Source organism: Eptatretus burgeri, chromosome 9 (genome assembly GCF_056783735.1).
Source record: "Eptatretus burgeri isolate ZD-2024b chromosome 9, Ebu_testis_v1, whole genome shotgun sequence".
NCBI lineage: Eukaryota > Metazoa > Chordata > Myxini > Myxiniformes > Myxinidae > Eptatretus > Eptatretus burgeri.
Genome location: NC_140969.1, coordinates 29,613,595 through 29,634,273, shown reverse-complemented (window position 1 = coordinate 29,634,273; position 20,679 = coordinate 29,613,595). Strand labels below are relative to the sequence as shown.

Below are 20,679 nucleotides of genomic sequence, written 5' to 3'. Positions count from 1 at the left end.
CATAAAGATATTTATTGCTCAGTTGAAAGAATGGATAGTTACTTTACAGCAGGTATCAGAGTGAATAATTTGCAGACAAAAGTTAGTTACATTTGTGGAGTGAGGTTGCAGAGGAGATTAGCAATGGTGAGGGTGTAGCACGTGCAGGCAGTGGTGAGGGAGAGTGTGTGGGGAGTGTAGGCAGTGGTGTGAGTGGAGCGAGTGCAGGCAGTGGTGAGGGTGAGCAAGTACAGGCAGTGGTGAGGGTGTTGTGGGTGTAGGAAGTGGTGAGGGTGTTGTGGGTGCAGACAGTGGTGAGTGTATTGCGGGTGTGGGAAGTGGTGAGGGTGTAGCGAATGCAGGCAGTGGTGAGGGTGTAGTGAATGAACGCAGTGGTGAGGGTGTAGTGAATGAACGCAGTGGTGAGGGTGTAGTGAATGAACGCAGTGGTGAGGGTGTAGTGAGTGCAGGCAGAGGTGAGGGTGTAGCGAGTGCAGGCAGAGGTGAGGGTGTAGCGAGTGCAGGCAGAGGTGAGGGTGTAGCGAGTGCAGGCAGTGGTGAGGGTGTAGTCAGGGAAGGCAGTTGTGTGTACGAAATGTACCATTGGAGTGGTGTACCAAATGCAGACAGTGGTGTTGGTGTCATGAGTGCAGGCAGTTATGAGGGTGCAGCAAGAGATGTGGGTAGGAATGAGGCCAGTGAGACAGGAGACATCACTTCCCCTTCTTTCCCATGGTGGTTTGCACTGCTCTCTTAACATTCAGTTGAGAAATTCATTCTTTATTGTTCTTACACTGGTCAAAGTCAACAGAAGGTTAAGAACAAATCTATTTTCCATTGCATTGCCTTTGTCTTTGATTTTTATTTTTTTTTTGCCCCCAAGTACAAAAGTAGCGAATTATGACAAAGTTTGTAATCACCTTGATTTTGTTAACATCGCACGACAGGTACTTATTGCACAGGAGAAAATGGCGACCAACACGGTGTATGTCTTTTTGAGAAAAGACTCTCGCTATGCCTTCACCGCAGAGTGTCGTTCTTGCTTGGAGCATTCTTCTCGTCCAGCCAGCTCTGTCTGGGTGAGCATTCTCGCCCGCAGTGGACAGGTGAGATAATCAGACCTACTGCTGTCTTTCCGTTTTGCCAACTTCCATCATCCGAAACATTGCACAGGATTATTCAACCGTTGAATTGTTCAACCAAATGTTTGTTTTTTAATTCTTAATTTAGTGCTCACTCAAAATCAGGGATGGTTGTTATTTTGTGAAATATTTAGATAGATTTTAAAAGGGAACAATATATCACAGAGTTAATGATGAACGATGTTGTTAAAGTCCATCAAATCATGGACAATGGCAAATAGGATACGACTAAGATTGGACTGAGTTGGACTACGGGTCCTGTCTCATCTAAGAGCCGAGTTTTCCTTGTCAGTGATATTTGTTGCCTTCAGTCTTGTGGTCTATTGCAGGCCTGGATCACTCTGCCTCCTTAAGGGACACCTCTTAGTACACAAGGTGTTTGGTAGTTGTTGATAAAAGGCCCATCCTGTAGCTGAAATGTAAGACTTTCTGAGCGTTTGTCTTCTTTGATGAAACTTTTGTTGTAATATTTATGAAACAATGCATTTTCTGCTCTGTTTTTTTGTTGTTGTTGTTGTTGTTGTAATATTAATGTTTGGAGATTTTCACAACAAACTGGTCTTTTATCTACAATATGCTGACTTGTCGATTGAATGGTATAAGTCAGATCAGCCTGATTTATATCAAAATTCAATCAAGGAGAGTAAGGTCTGCATAACGTATTGTTACAGATTTGGCTTAGATTATACTTTCTTTTCCCATCCATCCATCGGGACCATACTCTGCAGAGCGTTGGTGCTGCCTAAGCAGTCTCCTTGGCTATTGAACACAATCCTGGATGGGTCGTCACTCCGACATAGGATACCAGCAAGCTGGCACTAATTTTGAACTCAGGATCCTAGGATCCCAAGCCCACCACCCTAACCATTAAGCCAACACCAGGCATTAGATTGTACTCGTTATTTAAATAGTACACATTCAGCATAAGCATACGTAATAAGTATATAAGACGTCAGGGTCGAGCTTGTTTTCGGGAGCTGCCTTGTCTCCACTCCCAAAATGTTCATGTCAAAGCTCCCACTCTCCCTACCTTTGTGTTGTATGTGGTTTCCCCCAATGTAATCTGTCTTTAAGTGTGAATTTCCGAAGCAGCGCCAGGTGTCCACATGGCTTAGATGGAAGAGCAGCACACAGGGCCACGTGGAACAAGCAACTGGGGGGAGGTAAAATATACATGGCCAATGTTGGACACTCGCACGGGAGGCCACTTCTTTCTGCAGCATTAAAGGGTTCCTTTCTTTCTGCAGCATGGCCCAATAAGCACAAGGCAAGGGGGCTGAAGCACCTCCCCCAATGGGGGTTATAAAAGGCCTGGGCAAGAGGCAATAATGCTTTCATTCTTTTGCCCTGTATCTCTCTCCCTGGACCTTTCGCGTACCATGGGCCCCACACTCGCTGCTTATGGACGCTGCGTCTGGTGGCTGCACAATCCCTCCTTCGCCGATGGTTCCTCTCTCAGTGTTTATGGTCTGCTGTTTGTGCTCAAGGCTGGGGCGAGGACAGGGGGGACAAGCACCCAGAGTGAGCACACCAGTTCATTGGCAGCAAGAACCAGCCGGGCACAATCAGGTCACTCGCACTAGGTTCTGCTGTCCCGTCTCTCTCTATCTCTATCTCTATCTCTATCTCTATCTCTATCTCTATCTCTATCTCTATCTCTATCTCTATATCTATCTCTCTCTCTCTCTCTCTCTCTCTCTCTCTCTCTCTCTCTCTCTCTCTCTTTCTCTCTCTCTCTCTCTCTCTCTCTCTCTCTCTCTCTCTCTCTCTGTATCTGTCTTGTAACCCTGTACAAATGAGCGAAGCATAAATAACTAAGTTCGTGGGTGTGAGAGATATTAATATTTATCCATTGCTCTTGGTTTCTTTTTCCGCTTGCGGCCAGGCTCTTTCCAATTCTGCCCCCACCCCAATTATTGTTAATAAATTGCTTCATGATGTTAACCTGTGTCATGGCCATTGGAAACGTGGAACTGCAATTGTGTAAAATTAATTAGCAGAATAAACCCAGTAAGCGGGTAAATCTAAAATAGTTCATTCAAGGCACCATTAGGGTAAATCAGCGGCAGAGCTCTGCTCCGCTATTCACTATCGGCCAATTTATTACGGCTGGATGGTTTTAACCACCGGCACATACGCAAATTGAGGGTGGAAAAGGGGACAGACTCGACCCATTCCCGCCTGGTGGACGTGTCTGTCTTTAGAAGACCGCCAACCGTTCCAGTATTTTCCCACTTGTTCCAATGTCCACAATCCTAACATACAAATGGAGTAATGAGTATTATCATCTCCCTGCAGTGTCTGCCCATCACCATTAGGTGCAGTTAGCGAAGCGTTTCTGTTCTTTCATACAATTGAAAGTATTGTTGGACCCCGACATTCGCGGGGAATACGTTCCTCAAAAAAGCCGCGAATGTTGAGGCATTGTTTTAATGGGAAAAAGAGGGATAGGTTCCTGGTGGTTTGTTATTCATAAAGGAAAATCTAAAATCCTGTGAAAAACTGCAAATACGTGAATCACAGGGCCGCAAACGTAGAAGCAGGTTAGAAAAACCACGAATATGCCCGTGGAAGACTGCGGAAATGCAAAGCACAGGTCCGCGAATGTGGAAGCAGGTCACATCTTATGAGCCACGAATATGTTGAGTCTGCGAATCGCGGAACTGCTAATGTCGGGGTCTGACAGTATACATGAGGTGAACAGCATTAGTTTGACACATTTATATTTTATAGTCGCTGTTAAAAAGCAATGTTCACGATGTTGTAAATTGACCTAAAACATGTCTTTGGATTCGGAGAAGCAGATTAATCCTTGAATCAAGCCGCAGGAGGGAGTGTGTACAACAGGTGTGAGGTTACATTGGCTCAGTACGATTCATCCGTCTCACCTGGGGGAGTAAGTTGGGCACACAGTATCGTGTCTACAGAAAGTCTACACCCCCCTTTTCAAAATTTTGACCTATTGTTGCTTTATAGCCTGGAATTAAATCGCATTAAATCAGACTTTTTCCACCTTTATTTACACGTCGTAACCCACAACTTCCATGTGAAAAACAAATTCCACAAATGTCAGGAAATTAATTAAAAATACAAAACTAGAATATCTTGGTTGGATAAGTGTCCACCCCTGTGAGTTAATACTTGGTGGAAGCACCTTTGACAGCAATCACAGCTGTGAGTCTGTTGGAATCGGTGTCTATCAACTATGCACAATTGGGCAATATTTTCCCATTCTTCTCTACAAAACTGTTTAAGATCAGTCAGGTTGCGTGGGCAGCGTTACTGGACAGCAATCTTCAAGTCGTGCCACAGATTTTCGATTGTATTTAGGTCGGGGCTCGGACTGGGCCACTCAAGAACATTTATATTTTTGTTCCTGAGTCACTCCGGTGTAGCTTTGGCTGCGTGCTTCGGGTCGTCATGCTGAGAGGTGAACTTCCGTCCTAATTTCAGCTTTCTTGCAGAGGGCAGCAGGTTTTTCTCTCGGATTTTGTTTTTGGATTTTGGATTTTGCTCGGATGGATTTTGCTCCATCCATTTTCCCTTCGATCCTGACAAGTGCCCCAGTCCCTGCTGATGAGAAACATCCCAATAACATGATGCCGCCACCACCATGCTTCACAGTAGGGATGGTGTTCTTTGGGTGATGTGCTGTGTTGGGTTTGTGTCAAGCATAATGTTTTGCATTTATGTGAAAAAGTTCCATCTTGGTTTTGTCAGACCACAAAATGTTTTGCAACATGGTTTCAGAATCTCCTGAGTGTTTTTTTCATACCTCAAATAGCAATCAAGGTGGGCTTCTTCAGTAATGGCTTCCTTCTTGCCACCTGACAATACAGGTCAGACTTGTGGAGTGCTTGGGATAGTGTTGTCACATACACAGTGACCAGTCTTTGCCATTAAAGGCTTGTAGCTCTTTCAAACCTGCAAGTGGCCTCTCTGATCAGTCTCCTCCTTGCTTGGTCATCCAATTTTGAGGGACGTTCTGATCTCGGAAGGGTCTTGGTGGTACCATATGCCTTCCACTTCTTAATGATCGTCTTGACTGTGCTCCAAGGGATATTGAAGACCTTTGAAATATTTTTATACCCATCCCCTGATCTGTGCCTTTCCACAACTTTATCCCAGAGGTCTTTCAAAAGCTCCTTGCTGCTTATGGTTGAGTCTTTGCTGTGATGTGCAGTACCCAGCAGAGGAAACCTACAGGAACAGCTGATTTTAATCAGAAATAATCAGAATCACTACAATTTAACATTGTTGGAGGCCAATTAACTAGGTGTGTGATTTTGAAGGTGATTGGTTACACCTGAGCTAATTTACAATTGTTATTATAAGGGATGTCGATCACTTATCCAACCAAGATATTCTAGTTTTGTATTTTTACTTAATTTTCTAAGATCGTATAATTTGTTTTTCACTTGGAAGTTGTGGGTTACGATGTGTAAATAAAGGTGGAAAAAGTCTGATTTAATGCAATTTAATTCCAGGCTACAAGGCAACAAAGGGTAAAAAAATTTGAAAGGGGGGTGTAGATTTTCTATACATAACTGTATACACAACTTACAAATATACAACTTACAAAAAAGCAAATGGATTCTGATAAACACTTTGGGTGAATGTGTATATTCACCCATCATGTATGACCTCTGCCTAAACAGGAAAAAGCAAATGCTGCCGAAGCGGTATCGCATCAAGAAACGCAATGGGTGGTTTGCCAAATTTCCTTCACGAGCTAGATTCTGGATATTCAACCTGTAATCGGTAAATTACAAGATGAAAGCTGATCCTATTGAGTCAAACCAGAACCCTGAACATAGCTCAAGAGATTCACATTTAGATGAGTAATATAAATTTTAGGAAATTACAATTACTGTATAGTAAGTAAACTTAAAGATGTCATTAAAGGAAAATGTGTTTTCTCTGTGCAGGGAACACGACGAGGTGCACTTGGCCAGCGCATTGTCGCCACATTGCCATATATACGCCAAGAAATCCCCGTCATGGTGCTTTTCCGTGCGCTCAGCTTTGTGTCTGACCGTGACATCTTGGAACACATTATCTACGACTTTGATGACCCTGAGATGATGGAAGTGGTAATATGTTTGTAATCTCTGGTTAGAAGTGTTACTATTATTATTATTATTATTATTATTATTATTATTATTTTTATTATTCACCATGCTCTATACAGAGTGTCAGTTCTGCCGAAGCAGTTTCTTGGTTGGGGTTTTAATCCCAGAGGGTTCACCACTCCGGAAACGGATACTCGGCCGAGGGACCAGGGACTTGGAATTTATTCAGGTTGCCGGTGATAGCTTTTGTATGATCCTGTAGACTATTATAATTGAAGATCTAGTAATGGGAGCCATTTGATTTCAGCATCAGTGACCCTGTGCAGTTCTGCAAAGGACCCACTGAATCTCCTCTGCACACAGCCCTGTACGACACGTCAGACTGTCTGATCTTGATGGCCAAAGGTATACACTGGGCCATCAGTTTGTTTCCACTGATACACATGATGAGCGATCCTTGCGTGTCGAGTTCGAAGTCAGTTAAGACCACTCCACTGGCATCTGTAGGTCAAAACCTGGGGGCTTCATCATGGGATCTTACATTCGCTGACCATTTCGAACTGATGCATTTTCCCGTTGTTGCCGCCCCAACTCCTTATCATTAGTATTGGCCACTTAGGATTGTAACCCCCTAATCCAGAAAGGCTTCTGTGAGTGACTTCGGTCGACGTCTTTGAGGATTTACTAGCCCTTCATGTATTGGTAGGTCAGCATTGGATTGTATCTGAAAGTACCCTCAGGATGTTCGTGCTTGCCTGTGAATGTCTGTGGTGCGATGTTAGTCAGTCACGGGAGAGGGGTTGACTTCAGTGTACTTGATACCATTCTCATTGCAGAGTTCAGGATGGTATCAAGGTGCTTCATGTGACTGCTCGCAGCCCAGTCAGGTGCACAGTACTCTGCAGTGGGATACACGAGAGCGAAAGTAGAAGTGCGAACGGAGTCTGGGCGTGCAAGCTCCCCAGCTAATGCCAGCAAGCTTACGGATGAGGTTCACTCTCGTTCTCCTTTTCTCACAAACCCTTTTAAGATGTTCCCCATATGCCAGGCTGCGATCCAGAATGATTCCAAGATATTTGGGGTGTGGCTCATTCTGGACCGAATGACCATGGAAGGAGACATCTAGTTTGACATGAGCCAGGCAATTGCTCAAATGGAAAGCAGTGACAATAGTTTCTGATGGATTGTGACAAAGTCTTCATTTGGTGAAATACTCTCCAAAAACGTTGAAGTTTTTTTTTTTTAGATGTTAACAACTAATGCTACAAGATGGGACACCTAGCTTAACATCCATCTGGGGGATGGAACACACATGATTCCTCAATCACATGCACATGAAACACCAGGATAACGGTTTATAGCTGTCTCGGGATTCAAACCTCGGTTAAACAGCTCAAAGGTGAGTGTGCATGCTTCAAGTCTGGACTATCCTGCCAGTCCAGTGAGAACTGCAGAGAATGACAATTTGCTCTTAAGTTTTCTTTATTCCTTTCTGGCTTTCGTTACAAGGAAATGAGACACAGGTGGAGGCCATTCAGCCCATCATGCATGTGCGTCATCAACAGGACATTTAAAACCCACTCCGTGGGAGTACCTCCTGTGCACCTGCCCTTTGCAGGGCAACTCACCGGATGACAGGATTGGGGCAAAGCCTTCGGGACCCCCAATCTTTGATGATAGGAGGAAAACCATGGGGTAACCTTCCCAGGTCAGATTGCGGTAATGTGTGTCGGAGTGGTGCTGAGGTGTCGTCCACCAGAAGGCGGTCTTCTTGGGTTAACCTGAGGCAGTCCCTTTGGGTGGGTGCCTGGAATGTCCTATCCTTAATAGAGGACGATCACCTATCTCTGTTATCGTCTGAGCTCAAGCGTTTAGACACCGGTATTGCAGCACTCTCTGAGGTTCGGAGACCGGATTGCGGCGAGATAATGGTGGGTGGTTACACCTACTATTGGTCTGGTTGCTCTGATGGTTACCATACCCAAGGAGTTGCTGTAGCTGTGTACAATAACCTGACTCCAATGATAATTGAGCTAACACCGGTCAATGAGCATATTTTGAGACTAAGGATTTGTCACTCCTTGAGTGTCGTTTCCCTAGTCTCTGTATTTGCTCTGACTGAGGCGAGTGATCTCACCGTGAAGGATGCATTCTACGCCACGCTCGAGTCTGTGGTTGATCAGTGCCCCAGACGAGATACACTTCTAGTCTTGGGGGATTTCAATGCATCAACTGGAACTGATAGGGATGGTTATGAGACATGTGTTAGTCCCCATGGGTCAGGAACTATGAACCAGAATAGCACTAAGTTCCTTGACTTTGCAAGAAGTCATGGACTGAGGGTGGCTGGTTCATGGTTTCAGCGCCCACAAGCTCATCGCTGGACTTGGTATTCCAATGCTGGCGGTGTGGCAAAGGAGATTGACTACGTGCTTGTTGATCGTCACTGGAGGATGATCCAGAACGGCAGGGTCTACCGGAGTGCACAGTTCCTCAATACTGACCACAGACTTGTAGCAACTCTGAAGTTGTAGGATAAATCCAGGAGAATGGTATCATACTAGCTGAGGCTGGATGTTGGCAAGCTCAAGGATGAGAGGGTAGCTGAGGAGTTTTTGAACAGGCTGAGTGGAGATTTGGGGAGTCTGGCTGCTTTGGGGGATCCTGAAGCATTGTGGAGTGCCTTCAAGACCAGCGTCCTTAATATTGCCGGTAGATGTCTTGGAACTCACCATTGGGCGAAGAAGAATTTTGTCTCTCAAGGGACACTGGATACCATAGAACAGAGTTGCAGGGCCAGGCTGAATGGCAGAGCTGAGCTGTTCAGGATGCTGAGGTGTAAAACTGAACGTGCACTGAGGGTGGACAAGAAGGCCTATGTGTAAGGAATCTGTGAGGGGGTAGAGCATCACCTGTGGTCAAGTGATTCTCATCCTGCTTACAGGGGAATTCGCGCATTGCGTTCCCCTAAGCCCATCCCGCGGTGTACTGCAGTTCGAGCAGAGGGTGGCGAACTCTTGACAGAGGAGGCCGAAGTGAAGGCCCGCTGGGCTGGTTACTTTGAGCGGTTGTACCAAGCTGATCGACCAGCTGTCAAGATGGATGTCAGGGTGTTGCAATCCCTGTTGCTGATGCTCCAATCAACTGTGGTCCACCTTTTTTTGTGGAAACAAAGGTTGCGGTGAACTCGTTGAAATGGGGTAAAGCTCCAGGGATCTTTGGCGTCCATGTTGAACTTCTCAAGGCTGGTGGAAATGCTGCACTCGTGTCGTTGCATGCAGTTCTGTGCTCTGCCTGGAACACAGGCATCATCCCAACTGACTGGAAGAGGGGCCTTGTTGTTCCTCTCTGGAAAGGGAAGGGTGATCGCCAAGACTGCAACAACTACCGAGGGGTGACGCTGCTCTCAGTGCCAGGCAAGGTCTTTGCTTGGGTAATTCTTGATAGGGTTCGCCACCATCTGCTTGAACACCAGCGTCCAGAGCAGTCAGGCTTTACACCAAAGAGGTCAACGATTGACCGTATCCTTGCTCTTCTGGTCGTCACCGAGTGCAGATGAGAGTTTCGGCAGGGGCTGCTTGTAGCCGATGTTGATCGCTGTATAGCATTTGATTTAGTGAATCAGGATGTCCTCTGGAGGATTCTTGGTCTTCGTGGGGTGCCATCAAAACTGATCAATCTGATGTCTGAACTCTACTCTGGTACTGAGAGTGCTGTGAAGTGTGGTGGTACCATCTCTGACTTATTTCCAGTTGTTACTGAAGTTCATCAGGGGTGTGTACTGGCCCCTACACTTTTCAGCACTTGTATGGACTGGATTCTCGGGAGGATGTCGGAGAGATCAAGTTGCGGTGCATCGTTTGGGAATGTCAGGATCTCCGACCATGATTTCGCAAATGATGCAGTCATCTTTGCGGAGACTCGAGATATCCTTTGGGGGCCCTCGAGGTGTTGAATGAGGAGTCGGATTTACTGCAATTAAGGGTTTCCTGGGTCAAAACTAAGAAGCAGGCTTTCCATGACCACTTGGATGCTGCTATTCTGTCTGTACCTGTGATGGCGAGGGTTTTGAGGTCACGGAGAGATTCACTTATCTTGGCAGTGATATTCATGTCTCTGCTGGCTGTGAGCCAGCGGTCAACAGATGTCTGGGTCAGGCCTGCGGAGTCATGGATTCACTGGATCATGGGGTGTGGCGCTGCCGGTACCTGTGCGGGAGGATGAAAGTCCGAGTCTTCAGATCCTTGGTGCTTCCAGTCTTGCTCTACGGATGTGAGACTTGGACTCTGACCAGGGATCTGAGACGGAAACTTGATACCTTTGGGACCAGGTCTCTTCGCAGAATCCTTGGCTATCGCTGGTCCGACTTTGTTTCAAACGATCAGTTGCTGAGAGAGTCTCAAATGAGATTTGTTACCTGCATAGTCCGTGAGCGTCAGCTGTGGTTGTATGCACATGTGGCTTGTTTTCCTGACACTGATCCTGCTCACCAGATTCTCTCGGTGAGGGAGTCTCATGAGTGGAGGAGACCAATGGGCTGACCACGTGCCTCATGGTTGCAGCAGGTTGATCAGCATCTCAAGGAGATGGGGATGGGCCTGGAATCTGCCTGGGCGATGGCCAGACTGAGGCCCATGGAGTACCACGAAAAGTGGACGCAGTGACGCGCTGCTCCTGCGCATGCTCCCATACCTGACCTGACCTTCTGTGAGAAGTGATTATGACCGTTTTGTTTGATGTAAGAACACTGCACACTGAAAGAGTGACCATTTTACTCAATTACCACTATTATTTATCAGCAATTTTTAATATTGTCAGTTTTATTTTGCTAATACGGTAAAACAATATTCCTGCACAATATTTTTCAAGATATGTGACCACTAAGCTCACGATACTGGGATCCCCTTATCAGCGACCTGTACATTCTGAAATGTCCATAATCTACTAATGCACAGTGCTTGTAATATATGTTGCAGTAAAAACACACTAGAAAGAAATTGACATCATTTGGAATTTCTTGAAATTGGCAGACAAAAAAAAAACTACAAGCGTAATATGTAAATATTATTTATCATTATACTGTACTAGTTATCCTCACGATGTTGCTGGATTAATATCACATCATGGTCGAGTACTGGAGAGATCTAACCGTGACACCGTGAAGCACGAAAATGAAACCCACCCGAGTAAGGACAATGCAATATGGCTTGGTTTCGTCACACCAGAAAATGTTTTGCCACATGGTTTCAGAATCTCCGGAGTGTTTTTTGCATTCCGCAAACGGGACTCAAGGTGGGCTTTTTTGAGTAATGGCTTCCCTCTTGACCCCATACCATCGAGGCCAGTTTTGTGGAGTGCTTGGGATATTGTTGTCAGATGCACACAGTGACCAGTCTTTGCCATAAAGGCAGGTAGCTCTTTCACAGTTGACATTGGCCTCTTGTTGGATTCTCTGATCAGTCTTCTCCTTGCTTGGTTCATCCAGTTCGGAGGGACGTCCTGATCTAGTATAGGCAGGGTCTTGGTGGTACCATACGCCTTCCACTTCTTAATGATTGTCTTGACTGTGTTCCAAGGGATATTCAAAGCCTTTTGAAATATTTTTATAACCATTCCCTGATCTGTGCCTTTCCGCAACTTCATCCCGGAGGTTTTTTAAAAGCTCTTTGGTGCTCATGGTTGAGTTTTTGCTGTGAAATTCACAACTCAGCAGAAGAAACCTACAGGAACAGCTGATTGTATTCTGAAATAATCAGAATCACTACAATTTAACACAGGTGGAGGCCAATTATCTTGGTGTGTGATTTTGAAGGTGATTGGTTACACATGAGCTTATCCACAATTGCTATTATAAGGGCGTTGTACACTTATCCAAGCAAGATATTCCAGTTTTGTATTTTTAATTAATTTTCTGAAATTAGTTGAATTTGTTTTTCACTTGGAAGTTGTGGGTTATGATATGTAAATAAAGGTGGAAAAAGTCTGATTTAATGTCATTTAATTCCAGGCTACAAGGCAACAAAAGGTGAAAAATTTGAAAGGGGGGTGTGGAGGGGTGTAGACTTTCTATAGGCACTATGTGTATATATATATATATATATATATATATATATATATATATATATATATATATATATATATATATATATATATATATATATATATATACATTATAATATGTCCATAGAATGGATTGTTTTGAATGAAATAAATGACATTGGGCCTTGAGCTTCCTGCGTGATTTTAATCATGTGCACAATTGGACACACAGTTCATTGATACATTGCATGTGATGATGGCCTCATGCGTTTACCCATCAGCTGAAACCATCTCTGGATGAGGCATTTGTCATTCAAGAACAAAACGTTGCTCTCAACTTCATCGGAGCACGTGGTGCAAGACCTGGAGTAACTCGAGAGCAGCGCATAAAGTATGCTCGTGAGATTCTGCAGAAGGAGGTGTTGCCCCATGTTGGCATCAGTGATTTTTGTGAAACAAAGAAGGCCTATTTCCTTGGGTAAGGATCACGTGGGTTTTGCATTTCCTACCCAGCATATAACGCAAGATACTGGCATCCCTGGTTAATGTCCCACGTACTGTTGATGTGTCCGTTGTCTCCTAAATATGTCCTTGTGATTTGTGTTGAAACTCCACTATGAGCCTGAGATCAATGTTAAATAGGTAACACACCCCACTTCCAACAGGACAGTCAGTTATAGTTTTCTCCAGTACATGCTGCACCACACAGTTGGAGTTCAATAATTTCGTGATTTTTGTCAAACACTGAAAAAGTTAATTTTTTTATTTCCCATTGACAAAGGTTAGGGATAGCAGAGGAGCTCGCAAAGCACCCCAGGAAGGACAATAACATTATGACACTGACATCCCTATTCGCACAAAGCATGACATTCAAACTTGCCTGTTGTTGGCCTAACGGTTGGAGTGGTGAGCTTGGGATCCTAGGATCCTGAGGTCAAATCCCACTCGGCTGTTGAATTAATACCAGGTGGGGTTGACTCTGCCTGTCATCCTTCCGAGGTCGGCAAAATGAGTGCCAGCTTGCTGGTATACTGTGTCGGAGTGACGACCCGTCCAGGATTGTGTCCAATAGCCAAGGAGACTACTTAAGCACCACCAACACTCTGTACAGTGTATGGTCCCAATGGATGGATGGATGGATGGATGGCATTCAAACCTGTGATTCGTCCAGCTTTATGATGGTTATTCACATGTGATGAAACAGTGGAATGAAGTACATGGTTATTTGGTATAACTATCAAACAGAAGCAGCTTAAATATTTACATCACATGCACTTTCCCTTTAATGATAACTTGGGGTCTATCCTGATTTTGCTACTTTACAAATCCCGATTTTCCTTCTTTCCCTATTCCTGCTCTTCCCAAGGTACATGGTTCATCGGCTGCTGTTGGCAACATTAGGTCGGCGGGAGCCGGATGATCGTGACCACTATGGTAACAAGCGCTTGGACTTGGCGGGACCATTGTTGGCCTTTCTTTTCCGTGGGTATGTCCTCAGTCTAAATGCATAACTCACTTCTTTGCTCTTGCAAGAAGCCAGTAAAGGATGGGGGAAAGAAAATGCTTCAAAATTTGAACCGTCAGCTACCTTCTGATGTGAAATTTCGTTTGGCAGGTTATTTCGAAACCTCCACAAAGAAATACGTCTTTACGCACAGAAGTTTATCGACCAAGGCCGTGACTTCAGTTTGGAGCTTGCAATCAAGACACGGATCATCACAGACGGCCTCAAGTACTCACTCGCGACGGGGAACTGGGGTGACCAGAAGAAAGCCCATCAGGCTCGAGCTGGTGTTTCACAGGTTGTGTTCTGCACTTCCTTCAATCACTGTCTCATCTTTATACCAAATATTAACTTATATCAGTTCTGTATTTGTTTATTTTTGAAAGTTCTCATCCTCTGTCTTGCTAAGTCTTTACTCATCCTCGATTGTGCAAAGTCTTTCCTTGGAACATGGATACTGTTATCTACATACAAGGCCTTCATCCACAGCCTGATGCTCTTCCATCTGGGCTGGCAGCCCTGGCCTCGCACATTGGTCAGCTCGACACCACGGAAAACAAGGCCTTCAAAATCGATCAAACTGTGTCTCTTGGCCTCTCACTTTCACATCGTAAACAGGTTGGTGGTCTCTCTGTCTTCTGCCGCCTCCTTTCTGGTCTCGCACCCTCTGCTCTTTCCGTGCTCTGTCCCCAACCCCCACTCTCCATCCCATGGTTTCCGTAGTGTGCACAGACTATGCTAGCGACCCCTTCTGATGAAACTCCCATTATCCAGATTCAATCATGACCTCCTCTCATTCCTTCCTCTTCCACCGTTGAAATCAACTTCCTCAGTCTCTTCAATATCATTGTCCCCTCCAGGGCACCAAGACAGTTCACTTCTTCACCATCATTTCAGATCATCTGCTATCCACAAGCATGATATTTTCTACGCCCGTTAACTCGACCCAAGCCCACCTTTTTCTGGGTTTCCAGTTTTTCTTTCAACTTCTGTGATTGAGAGTTTGCGGCTGTATCCTTCCTGTTCACACTCGGTGTCCTCCCCTTTCTCTCATTCTTCCCTACGTCCCATATATATATATATATATATATATATATATATATATATATATATATATATATATATATATATATATATATATATATCGCAGTCTCCCTCTGTTTTGTCCCTCAACCTGCTGTTAGTGTGTTTCCAACACACCCACCCCCATCTCTTTCTCCTGTTCTCTTCGTTCTGTTACGCTCTGATCCATTCTGTGTTCTCGCTCCTCCACGAACCTCGACACTGTGTATTAAAAAAAAGTATTTTTGATTGTTCTATCGGTTTACATGGTGAATCACGAGACTGCTTTTGTTAAAGATGACGATCATTCACAAAGTTGGATGAAAAAGATGCAAATGTACCAAGATATTGTGAGTATCTTTCTCATCCATATTCACTTAATAGGCTCCTCCAGCTACGGAGACTTCACGACCCTTTCCCCCATAATCATGTCATAAGTGGCGAGGAAGGATGCTGTGCTGGCAGGATGGGCCAAATAGCCTTTTTCTTGCTTCTGGATGTCTGAAGTCATCAGTTGACTAATAACAATTATAACTAGAAGGGCACTCTGTAGAGCGCACCCTTCCGCCATGTAATGTCTGATCCAATAGAACATGTCAGGCCCCATAAATAGCCCTATATCGTTTATAGCCCCATCTCTCAATGGTGAGGAATCACTAAAAATTAAATAAATCTCGGATCTGGATCCGGATTCGGATCTTCATCAAAATCGAATCAATTCGTCCTTGCCATACACCCAGCGTGCCCACCAAGTTTCATCCGAATCAGTCCACAACTTTTTTTTTAGATATCGTGCTATATATTAGTTCAGCGCGATCTCTCAATGGTGAAGAATCACAGAAAAAATTATAGTAGTCGGATCCAGATCCAGATCTTCACCAAAATCTAAGCAGTTCGTCCTTGTCACACCGAAGCTGTCCACAAACTTTCATCCAGATCCATGCACAACTTTTTGAGATCTCCTGCATACAGACAAACAGACAAGCCAGTAGGCAACATGAGTGGTCGCTATGTAATTGCATACTAGTCATACAGTTTTTGACTGATCGGGCTGAGAATTTTTGACAAAGAGGTTGATTATAGTGCGCATAAAAGCACAGAAGCTAATTTTTGATTTTCAAAAAAAAAAATATATATATAGATATATAAATATTTTTTGGATTTTTTCAAAAATTTCAAAGTCCCGTTGCTAGGCAACGGTGGCATCCATAGCAACGGTGCTCAAAAGCATCCAACTAGATCCTGGTATGAACCTACCAGTCAAGTTTCATCAAAATCGGTTGACTCCTCTGGCCTCCAGAGCTGTCCATTCCATACATACAGACAGACGGAAAACCTGAGAATAACGGTGGTCTAGCGACCACCCAACAGACAGGAAGGGGTGAAAACATGACCTCCTTCACCTTTGGTGCTGGAGGTAACTAGACAGTTCTGGATGTCTGAGTCATCAGTTGACTAATAACAATTATAACTAGAGGGTTCATAGAACACCTTATACACAGTCTTAAGAAAAAAAAAGGACATGGGAAGGGTCTTTTAAACTCTTGCTTATTGCGTTTCCGAGCACCATCTATCTTTCCTACGAGCCGCCATTTTGTCTGAATCTCGATATTTCTCAACGCCGAGAGAGCGAGCGGAAAATTTGATCGGTCGATACGACATAGCAACATGGCTGCGCTTCAAGCAAATGACGTAACTCGCAGCCACAGGCTCCATACGAAACAACAACATCTAACACATTCCATTAGTTATTTGTGCCTGTTGTTTGTGTCCTTTATGACATCCTTAAAAACAGTAAGTTTCCTGTTTGGAATGATTTTCATAAACTGATGGCTGTAAACAGACAGATCGGCAGACAGACAGACAAAGTGAACCAATTGCTCTACCCCACTTTTGTCTTCACGCACACGGTATAATTACTCATAATGTCTTCATTGTCCTTGGTAAATGGAACAATGACACAGGCAGAAGGTAAATATTATCAACAATGGCCATGCAATGAGTGATGAACAAGGAGACACCGAGTTATGAGAAAAAAAACATGGAAAGCTGTTAATTTGTCTCTTGAAGTCACAAGTGCAGGACAAGCCATTTGTGGAATTTGGTACCTAACTATCCTGCCCATGTGTCACCACAGGTGTTAAACCGTCTCACATACGCGTCGACACTTTCCCACCTACGAAGGCTCAACTCTCCGTGCGGGCGAGACAGCAAGCTTGCGAAACCTCGCCAGCTCCATAACACCTTGTGGGGCATGATATGTCCAGCAGAAACACCTGAGGTATGTAATTATCACGATAATCATGACAACGATAATGATAATGTACCGACAGCTTTATGAATCTCAATACAGTGATGCTACATGATGTAACATGTCGTACACAATTTCAATGTCTGCGTCATGCTGGGATGCAGGGTCATGCTGTTGGTCTCGTGAAGAACCTGGCATTGATGGCATACATATCAGTGGGATCTCAGCCTTCACCGATACTGGAGTTCTTAGAGGAATGGAGCATGGAGAACCTGGAGGAGATCTCTCCTTCAGCCATTGCTGGGTAATGAGTCTGTGTGGGGAACTTATTGATTTGTGTCACACAATGTGGGAGATCCCTTGAATTACCAACCTCAAATAAAGGACACAACTCAGCACAATGGGCGAATACCATAGTACAGGATGTGCAGAAAGAGAGGAACTCACTTGCAGAACAGCATACTTGTACAAAAGGTAGATATACAGACAAAAAGAACGGGTTTCTCTTGGGGACGAGAGGAGATGAGTGATGGAAAGAGCTTGTGAGGAGGTGGAAGAATATTTTTTTTTTACAATAAGTTTGAAATGTTTCACGACGCGCTCATTTCTCCTGGGTGCATCACGATGCGTGCTAAAAAAACAAAAAGTCTCCAAATCCTTCATCTTTCAGGCAGTGATTGTCCTGGCACAAATTTCTCAAAATCTCATCAACATTTCTGTGAGATCACGTGATACATTTCAGGAGATTATTGTAAGGGTGAACTATTGCATCTGCTTATCGCGTTCAATTTCATTCATCGTCTTCATCGTACGAGCTTTCCTATGCATCACAAGATGAAGACCTCCCTGAACTCGCGTGGAAGTCGGCATACCCTCATACTTACCATGTGCGGGTTGGCGAAATATTTTGCGCAGGAATTTGTAATTTGTTCGAGGTGCAGGCAATAACTCGCATACACTTTGCGAAAGACGCTGTTGAACATTTGTCGTCTGCTAACTACTGGTGGTGGCAGTAGACGGGTCCTCTGGCTTAACATCCATCCGATGAACGGTGCACACACATTGATGTATCACCCTCCAAGTGAAACACCAGGATGACAGTTAACAGCTGGATCGAGATTCAAACCATGAGTGGACAGCTAAAAGGTGAGTGAGCATCCCTCTAAACTATCCAGAGCCCCTCAATTATGTTGTCGCTTGATTATACCAACAGTAAACAACAAATGCTTATGTCAGTGTGGCCATTTTGTTTTTGTTTTGACAGCACTTATTACCCATAATCACTCTGAAAATTTGCCTAGGGCTGGCAGGCTCGGTCAGAGGGAGGACTCTTGCACGGAGCTGTCTAGTCGGGGACCAATCCCCCTCCTCTCCCCGGTTGTCACCCAAGTGTTCCACAGGCGGTTGTCACCCTAGTGTTGTATCGAGGGGGTGTTTGCCATACTTGATATGCTTGCTAAGTGTATGATGGTAAGTCAGGGAAGGAATTTGGAACTTGTTCATGGTGTTTGTGATACCTTGCCCTCTTCGTCGAAAGACACCTTGGGATTTGTCATGTTCATCAACTAATACGAGCAGACAGGTTCGTAGCTTGACGTGCATCTGTGGGATGGCACACGCACACACTGTGAGGCATGGCCCTGCCCCCATGAAGGTCGACTTTTGAGTAACTTACAGTCGGGTTTTGTAACTTACCGATCTGACAGTTTTACAGTCGGGCCGGGAGTCGAACATAGACCAGAGAGCTCAGCGGTGGGTTCACTTCCTCTGTGCCATCTCGTTAGACTCTGTCAATGAAAGCATATTAAAAAGTTTTCCTCCTGAAATCTTTCCAAAATTGTTCAACAAAAACTAACCAACAAACATGCATTTTGTTCATTTGATGAATGATAAGTGTTAATTAGTGGAATATCGGAATGCCTATCAATCAATCATGTGTGCTGTGTTTTTTTTTTGTGCAGTGCTACCAAGATATTTGTGAATGGATGTTGGGTTGGGATCCACAAGGAGCCACAGCAGCTCATGTGCACGCTGAGGAAACTTCGCAGGCAGATGGACATCATTGTGTCTGAGGTACAGTCGTAGGCGGACGAGCCGTCGGGAGCCGTCCCGACCATTAACAAATGACAAATTCCTGTCCGAATTACTGCTGGGAAGATGATGTCAAACCACCAAGTATAACCCTTGCCAAGAAACTGCTTTGGCAGCACCAACGCTCTGTAATCAAAATAAAGACCAATTACTGCACCATAGTCCCAAGAAGGAAGCCAGAAATAACACACACACACACACACACACACACACACACACACACACACACACACACACACACACACACACACACACACACACACACACACACACACACACACACACACACACACACACACACACACACACACGTATATAGTTGCGGAGCTGTGGGTCGTGGGTGAGAAGACCACGAGGGTGGAAGCTACCTTGGGTTCCCACCAGACTCTCCGGAATCGCAGGCCGTTGCACACGAATAACTTTGTGACGCGGCGGGTCGCTAATCGACCGTGAACGCCAATAACTCGATGCCGAACAAAATAACTGCCTGGGGATCACTGTATGCTGGGTGCCATTGCCTTAGAGGCATGCGGTTTTGCAGAACCGCAACAATATAAACACACAAACACGGATATATTATGAACTGGTAAGTACTAACAAAAGCTATTTTATTTGAAGTTTACAACTTTAACTTGTAAAGGCGCTGTCACACCTTGACGATTTAGCCAGCAATGGCAACGTATAAAAATGTATGTAAAACGTTGGCGTACGCTGAAATTTTGATGTTTTTTTTTTAAAGTTTTGGTCATATTCATAACATATTAGTAACATACACAGAACGTTTCGTTGTCTTATAGATTACTTATACCAACGAATGCTTAACCTGTTGTCGGCGTTCACAACCTATGCCCAACGACAGTCTAACTTAGGCATATCGCCGACGATCACGTGGCGTAGCCTGTTAAAAACCTGCCGCACGCCGATTTAAATCATAACCGCCTGAAGATTGAAAGTGTCAACCACGCAGTCACACCTTGACGATTTAGCCAGCATATGCCGACCTATGAAAAATTTGCCGAACCAAGCTGGCACACGTCGAATACGGCATGGGTAAGTTGTGTATACGTTAAGAGCACGCTGAAAAACGATGAAGTATGCTGTCATATTTCGTGGTACATTTAGTACGTCGTGGAATTTCAAGCATGCTGAAAATTTTACGACGTACTCGCCGTATGGCTTACACGTTCCGCTACGCTGGGAATAAGTTGTAGGCACGATATGCGATCGTTGGCACATGTCGACACAAGTTCCTTGTAAGTTACTCATAAGTAGAAACACGTCGAGGTAATGTTTAGCATACCCGAAACTAATTTTCTCCGTCAAGGCACATTTTCTTTTTTTCTCCTTGGCTCCGTGAAGGCACGTGACGAAATATCTGAAGTTGTTGTTGTTGTTGTTTTTTTATTATTATTATTATTATTATTTTTAGTCTATCACGAATTATAAAATATATTCGGACATTTGCTTTTAAGTTTCGACATCGACGTGACAATATCCTCAAACAGAAAATATTCACAGAGGAGGAACTAAGAATAAGAC

At 44.4% G+C, this 20,679-nt stretch overlaps 1 protein-coding gene across 1 annotated transcript in view; it reads left to right on the top strand.

The window, feature by feature from the left end:
- The window catches only part of POLR2B (RNA polymerase II subunit B), a 94,894-nt gene that overhangs the window by 16,552 nt on the left and 57,663 nt on the right, over window positions 1–20,679 (top strand). The window contains 8 exon segments of the mRNA XM_085894548.1: window positions 927–1,085; window positions 6,050–6,214; window positions 12,514–12,710; window positions 13,599–13,718; window positions 13,848–14,034; window positions 16,936–17,079; window positions 17,214–17,353; window positions 19,011–19,122. Of these exon segments, the coding sequence (XP_085750674.1) occupies window positions 927–1,085; window positions 6,050–6,214; window positions 12,514–12,710; window positions 13,599–13,718; window positions 13,848–14,034; window positions 16,936–17,079; window positions 17,214–17,353; window positions 19,011–19,122 (1,224 nt within the window).